The sequence below is a fragment of the Copadichromis virginalis genome, linkage group LG3, assembly GCF_057382275.1.
Source record: "Copadichromis virginalis isolate Kocher_CV1m ecotype Utaka linkage group LG3, C_Virginalis_male_GT1.1, whole genome shotgun sequence".
Lineage (NCBI taxonomy): Eukaryota > Metazoa > Chordata > Actinopteri > Cichliformes > Cichlidae > Copadichromis > Copadichromis virginalis.
In genome coordinates this window covers 30,671,428-30,679,190 of record NC_140620.1, presented here as the reverse complement: position 1 = coordinate 30,679,190, position 7,763 = coordinate 30,671,428, and the positions used below count along the sequence as shown (strand labels likewise).

The 7,763-nt window shown below is 38.0% G+C and overlaps 2 protein-coding genes across 2 annotated transcripts in view; both read left to right on the top strand.

The window, feature by feature from the left end:
- Positions 1-309: 309 nt before the first annotated feature.
- LOC146714051 (uncharacterized) overlaps positions 310-7,763 on the top strand; it is a 35,050-nt gene continuing 27,596 nt past the window's right edge. The window contains exon 1 of the mRNA XM_085450646.1: positions 310-373. The gene's annotated coding sequence lies outside the window, so the exon portion shown is untranslated. The remainder of the gene's footprint in view (positions 374-7,763) is intronic.
- LOC146714052 (uncharacterized) lies at positions 319-7,327 on the top strand. The gene is made up of 3 exons (XM_085450649.1): positions 319-373; positions 965-1,042; positions 4,579-7,327. The coding sequence occupies exon 3, from the start codon at positions 4,629-4,631 to the stop codon at positions 6,495-6,497; it is 1,869 nt and encodes a 622-aa protein (XP_085306775.1). The 5' UTR covers positions 319-373; positions 965-1,042; positions 4,579-4,628; the 3' UTR covers positions 6,498-7,327.

Here is a 7,763-nt window from a genome sequence, read left to right as displayed (position 1 = left end):
CCAACCAGTTGGTGGCGGTATTGCACCACATCGTTGTTTGCCAACGTTTGTTGCCAACCGTCGACAAACCACAAAGACGAAGAAGACGTAGTGCCCGTGCCCGCCCAGAGCACAAAGTAGGCTTTCAGAAGAAACAGTGTAACCACAGTCATCATACTTTTTATCCTCCACGGGGACTTTTAGTTTTTTTTCTTTGTTTGTATTTTTAATCCGTCTAAGGGAAATATAGTGTGACTGTACTGAGCTTCCTTACTGCTGCCCCTCTGGTCTCCGGCATATCACGTTTCTGTTTCTCATGCGTAATTGGAAAGATATACGTTTCGTAGCTCGGAAGCTTGGTCTCTCTGCAAGATAGCCATTAACATACAGGGAGGTGAGTGAGCCAGCTGTCTTTACTAGTCCTAGTTCAACTACAAAGCCGGCCTTCTCCGCTGGGGGATCTTTATTTCGGGTTATTCTGAGAGGGGATTGAGGGCCTTATTTTGTTTTAATCATTTGTGTTCTGCTAGTTGTTTTTCTTCATATGAAGATGTTGTACTGAGTATTGTGATTTCATGAGGTAGCTAAAAATACAACAGATTCCACAATAACAGAATCACCGACCCGTAATATGTCTTTTAAGATGGCGCAGGCTGTTGTAGCAGCTCCCTGTCTTCTTTCTTTTTGTTCTTACTATTTTTTTTAAATTATTTTGATACCTTTAGCTCAATATTTATCTTTTTATATAATATTTATCCATCATAACTCTGTTTCTGCACTCAGTGAGTGCATGTTGTTTGTCGTATATTTCCTGCTATGACAACTTAGTTTTCCTCTGGGATTAATAAGGTTTTTCTGATTCTGATATTGGTGCTGAACCTACGAGGCAAAATAATGCTACACAATACAATGGTCTGCAGTAGTGCCCTACAATAATACAATAAATTTAACTGGATTAAATATAAAAATCTTTTTTCTGTCACAGGTGACTGGCAGCAGGCGAAGAGTCTGCTGGAGGAGCATCTCAGCACCTGTAGTCAGAAACATTGGTTCTTCATCGAAGGTGACAAAGAAAAATCGCCAACATTATTCTACAGACATTAATTGGTTGTTATTTTAATAATAACATCTAATTCTGTACACAGTGACATTTTGCTTGTTTATCCCAAATGAGAGACAAATCACTGCTGAAGAAAAATAATGTTCTCAACCTGCTTACATTAAATCAATGGATGGATGAAGTTAGCCGTTTTTAACCCTCCTGAAAATAAGCTTCTCAAGGATCAGTTTTTGGTCCTGGATTTTTTTTTTAAACCTTTACACACTCTACATGTTGCTATCATAAAGTATCTGATGATATGTTCTAGTGTTGCACATGATACATTTTTCACAGCTGATACACAGTTGTGCTTTATTCCCTCTGATAATCTCTGATAGTGTATTTTGTTAATAGTATTACATCCTCTGCACACTTTGGCTGCTCTGAAAATGAAGGCAACAAACCAGAGAAGTTTGACTCCCTGGAAGAACTTATAAGTACACCTACACTGAAGACTAATTTAGGAGAACCCCTTTTGACCTGGACAAGAAAAAGCCCTCTATAAAGTTATGAAATCTTAGTAAATGAGGAAAACAGGAACAGCTCTGTAGCCAGGCTGACTAAGCCACCGGTCTAATGTTTGGACACACCTTCTCATAGGGCTGTGCGATATGACCAAAATCTCATATCCCGATATAAGACATCTATCCTGATAACAATATAAATCACAAAAATGTAACATTTTCTGTAAATTCTGTGAATCTCGGGCAGCTCGACTTGTATGAAGTGTTTCCAGCTGGGCGTCGTGTACCTGGAGTCGAGTGTTTTAACCGATGCATGAAACGATGCAGAAAGTAATATACTGTAGCCACTACAGTGACCATCAAAACGATGAAAAAATATTGCCGTAAACAGTTTATTTTGCGACACCACGAAACAAACGATAGCGTAAAATGAAACAATAGATGTTTTCATATCGTCATCCGATACATATTGTTATGTCGAACAGCCCTACTTACTTTACTACCTTCTCATAATTTTTCTATTTTATAATGGCTTTTTACATTTTAGCTACTAATTTAAAGGATCAATCTCCAAATGAACACTCATGGAATTAAGAGACAAAAAACTGTTAAATAACTCAAAACATATTCATATTTTAGATTCTTTAAAAAAATTCAGATTTAAAATAGTCAGTTGTCTTGATTACTACTTTTCTCACTGTGTGTGTGTGTGTAGATATATGTATGTATATGTACTAGAGCTGGGCGATAGAACGATAATGATATGTATTGCGAAATAACTTTTTCTCGATAGAAAAGTTAAACTATCCGGTTGTTCAGTGATGACGCGACGAATCCTACTTCCGGGTCTAAAGTAGTCTGCGTTTAATATGGCTTTTGTGTTGTTAACATGTTTAATGTTATGTATTTTCTTCTATTTGATCTCAAAAAGCTCCTAAAACAGTCAGTGATCACTGTTGACCTCCCTCTGCTTTTATTACCGCTAATCATTTATTTAAGCTCAGTTTTTAAAACCTTAGGATGTAACTACAGCCCAGCCCATGCAGCAGTATATGAATGACTAACCTCGTATTGTGGATGGATTATCTCAGTTGTTCTCCTGGCTGAAGTTTGGTCCTTTTACAGCATCCTGCCATGCGATTACATTTGTTCCTGACCACCGAGAACACTCACGGTAACTTTTATCGAGTGGAAAAAAAGTTAGCTTGTTTATATTATGCTAACATAGCTGTGTCGCTAGCGGTCACGTAGCACATCATTATATACCAGGTAGCTCAACTTCAGTAACCCTACAAACGTCACTGCTGTTTAGTTTTCTGTCTTCATTTATGCTGGAAGTGATAACAGAGCTGTACGTTTTAATTTGTTTCCAAAACCCCGCAGTCAGGACATGCTATATTGTATTTAGATAGAAGCTAGCGAGCTAACTCCCTGCTAACTTCTAACTCCGTTAAATGTCATAAATTCCGTTTTCATGGATGCCTGGATGTTAAACTCAATTGTTACACCTGGTAGAGCAGATCGCTGATCATTTTATTAAAGATGAAAGACTTTAGACAGTTTTTCAACTCTCAGTAATGCCATAGTGATCGTTTGATATATGGACCTGCAGCGGAGTTTAGACCCAGACACGGCTAGTGACGTCAGACTGAACAACCGGATTGTGATAGGCCTCATCTCTCTTGTCCTCTTTAAAAAAAAAAAAAAAAAAAAGAACAGCCAATCCAAATTAAGTAGCGCAGAGCCGAACCAATCACAGCCGCAGCGTCACGTGACTTGTTACGTACAGCAGCGGTCCCCAACCCCTCGGACCGGTACCGGTCCGTGAGTCGTTTGGTACCCTGTCGCGAGAGTTGAGGCTCAGGTGTGAAATGTATAGTTTTCAGGGTTTTTATCGGTTTTCAGCGTTATTTTGTTATCGTTTTTATCGTTTACTCGGTTTTCCTTGGTCTTTTCACGCGTGTTATGAATAAATTTTCTGTTTTTCGGTACTGGTACTAGTTTTATTTTGTTGTATTTATCCGCGACACCTTAAAGGCCGGTCTATGAAAATATTGTCGGGCATAAACCGGTCCATGGCGCAAAAAAGGTTGGGGACCGCTGACGTACAGCACAAGTGCCAAGCTGCATATGTGTATTTGTTTGGGAAGCAGCCAGTGGCCGTGCCGCCTGGGTAATGGAGGAAATTAGTGTGCGGACTAGAGAAAATCAACCGAGAGCGTGACCAAAGGTTACCGAAGAGAAAACAGATGATGGTTCCAATGTCGGAGAGATTGTCGAACGGAAGAGCCGCAGAAGTTCCGTAGTATGAAGGTATTTCGGCTATTTCAAGTCTGACAAAAAACAGAGTAGCGTGCACTGTAAATTGTGCCGAAAGCAAGTCTGGAAATACAATAAACCGGTGTATGCTCAATCTCTGACTGAAAGCGCTAATTCGTCATTCGGCTTTTGTCAAACTAAAGTAACTGTTAAAACTGTTTGAAAAGGTAAGCTATACAACAAGGAGAGATTGAGAATTTCCTTTTAGTTCTCAGTTTATTTGATATTGACAGAAGTTAGTCAATTTTGTATGTTCTTCTGTAAAACAAACTAAGATTTATTTTTAGAATTAATATTTTGTTTCTAAGTGGAATTGACAATTTAGTAGTGTGTTTTGTTTGTCCTATTTTGAAACTTAAACGCTTTAGCGGCTGCCTTTTGTGTAGTTTGCAATATTTGCCTTTATTTATCTGAAAAAGTCTCATGTTCCTTAAGTACATCTACCCTGTTGAACTTATTATGGGAAATAAATATTTGAATCAAAACAAGCTGCTGATTATTTCACAATTTACTTGTGAGCAACGGCACATTTAAATCTTACAAATATAGTTATTTGGCTTATATTGTGATAGATATCGTTATCGCCGGAAATGAAAAAAAAAAAACATATTGTGATATGAAAAAATCTATCGCCCAGCTCTAATATGTACACTTTATAGGTTTTATTATTCCATTAGTGCATTTCACTGTTTTAGTTCTTTGTCATCTTTGTCATAGGCAAAAGAAGGGGAAGCGTGCTGAAACCTCTCCAAATTTTTGACCAACCAATGCCAGCAAGTAAAGATGAACGAGTTGTAATCCCTGTGGACAAGACTTTCATCACTATGAAGAAGGCCAGAAGACGCCAGCGCATTGACGGTGGAGACAGAAGCTTCATGTGTGATCAGTGTGGAAAGGCTTTTACTCGTAATAGCAGCTTAAAACAACATAAGCTCATCCACACTGGCATTAAACCATTCAGCTGTGATCAATGTGGAAGACATTTCAATCACAATAGCAGCTTAAAACAACATCAACTCATCCACACTGGAGTTAAACCATTCACCTGTGATCAATGTGGAAGGTGTTTCAATCAAAAAGGCAGCTTAAAACAACATCAGCTCATCCACACTAGAGTTAAACCATTCAGCTGTGATCAGTGTGGAAAGTGTTTCAATTATGTTAGCAGCTTAAAAAAGCATCGCCTTGTCCACACTGGATTAAAAGCATTTAGTTGTGATCAGTGTGGAAAGTGTTTCAATCACAATGGCAGCTTAAGAAGACATCAGCTCGTCCACACTGGCATTAAACCATTTAGCTGTGATCAGTGTGGACAGGCTTTCATACATAATAGCAAGTTAAAAAAACACCAGCTTATCCACACTGGATTAAAACCATTCAGCTGTGATCAGTGTGGAAAGACTTTCACTGAGAATGGCAACTTAAAAAGACATCAGCTCGCTCACACTGGAGTAAAACCATTCAGCTGTGATCAGTGTGGAAAGACTTTCACTCAGAGTGGCAGCTTAAAAAAACATCAGCTCATCCACACTGGATTAAAAGCAATTAGCTACAATCAGTGTGGAAAGCCTTTTTCTCCGAGTAATGGCTTAAAAGAACATCACCTCATCCATGCTGCAAATAAACCATTTGTCTGTGATCAGTGTGGAAAGTGTTTCACTGAGAATGGCAACTTAAAAAAACATCAGCTTGTCCACACTGGCATTAAACCATTCAGCTGCGATCAGTGTGGAAGGACTTTCACTCAGAATAGCACCTTAAAAAAACATCAACTTATCCACACTGGATTAAAAGCATTTAGCTGTGATCAGTGTGGAAAGTCTTTTACTGAAAATGGCAACTTAAAAAAACATCAGCTCATCCACACTGGATTAAAATCGTTTAGCTGTGATCAGTGTGGAAAGTCTTTTTCTCAGAGTAACGGCTTAAAAGAACATCAGCTCATCCATACTACAGATAAGCCATTCACCTGTGATCTGTGTGGAAAGTCTTTTACTTATAGTAAAAGCTTAAAAGATCATCTTCTCATCCACACTGGCATTAAATCATTTGTCTGTGGTCAGTGTGGAAAAGCTTTTACTCAGAGTACAACTTTAAAAAAACATTTACTCATCCACACTGGAATTAAACCATTTATCTGTGGTCAGTGTGGAAAGGGTTTTACTCAGAGTACAACTTTAAAAAAACATTTACTCCTCCACACTGGGGTTAAACCATTCACCTGTGATCAGTGTGGAAAGTCTTTTAGCTGCATGAGTTCCTTGAAAGAACATCAGGCCATCCACACTGGCATTAAACCATTTGTCTGTGGTCAGTGTGGAAAGGGTTTTACTCAGAGTAAAACTTTAAAAGAACATCAGCTCACCCACACTGGAATTAAACCATTCAGCTGTGATCAGTGTGGAAAATCTTTTACTCGGCGTAGAAACTTAAAAAAACATCATCTCCTCCACATTGGTGTTAAACCATTCACCTGTGATCAGTGTGGAAAGTCTTTTAGCTGCATGAGTTCCTTGAAAGAACATCAGGCCATCCACACTGGCATTAAACCATTTGTCTGTTGTCAGTGTGGAAAGGGTTTTGGTTGCATGGATGCATTCAAAAATCATCAACTAATCCACACTGGAGTTAATTAATTTTTATTGGTCAGTGCTGAAATGCAGCCAATTCTATGTAAACATTTTAAAAAATCAGATTGTTCACACTGCAATTATAGCGTGTATTTAATTGTGGTACCGGTAATTGTGAAATTTGTGGAAACTTTCATTTATAACAAATGTTACTGAGGCATCAGCAAATCCACAACATATGTCGTGCTATGACAAAACTGGCAGACCAATGTGACATTACTCTGACAAAGTTCTTTTGGACATATTAAGTTTGAAGAGGCTCTAACAATTGCAGACTTCTATACCTGTCATTGTACTGGGTCTTTGATCCAGTGTTTTGTGCTTTTTGACATTAGCATTCCATTTGATTGAATATTGTAATATTTAATGTTTATTTCTATTTATATTCTTTTAATTGTTTTTCTGCTTGATGTAATATTTGTAATTTCTAGTCTTTAGGTTCCGTTATCATACCTCCCCTCTTTTTCACATTCTGTGTTTTGTCAGCAGTGGCAATCCTAGCCTGCTTGGTTCCCTGGGCGAACACCCACTCTGCCCCACACCCACAGATAAAATATATGTATGTTAAGGATTGTACATGCATATAAAGCATATTTTACTGTAAAAACTGTTGTTGGAACCATACTGAATTTAGTCAGATAAACACACACGCACATACATACACACATGTGTGTATGTATATTTATATGTGTGTGTGTATGTATATTTATATGTATGTGTGTGTGTGTATGTATATGTGTGTGTATGTATGTATGTATATATATATATATATGTATTGTGGGATTATAATATTATTTTATGCCATGTTAGATCCCTAATTAAAGATTGTGAATTATTATGTAGTTTTAGTTTGCATTATTCTCCTGAATTAGGTGATAACTATTGCATTTGTTAAACTGATTTGCATTATATTAGACTGCTGATTTATTGTGAATGAATGATATTGTTTTATGATGCATTATACTGCTGAGTTATAAGAAATACTGTTTGCAGAAAGTCATCGCCTTATTTGTCTGATTAGAAGAGAACAGAACATACTGGAGTTTTCTGCCCCATCTCAGCAGGAGCAGATAAACAGGGAGCCAAGGTCGTAGCTTAGGCGCTGTGTGAGAGAAAGCATGTGAATGTTTAGGCTTTGATGATAAGGTGGGGGCCACTAGAGGCTATAAGAGTTTGATCAATGCTCCACCATTTTGAGATAAGATGCTGTCTGCGTACGGTGTCCATCTCCCACGCGTGTGATCATTAAAATCATCGTTTGACTCAACCCGG

Bases quoted from the DNA above. Each gene is read 5' to 3' on its own strand.
- LOC146714052 (XM_085450649.1), top strand. From the start codon at position 4,629: ATGCCAGCAAGTAAAGATGAACGAGTTGTAATCCCTGTGGACAAGACT.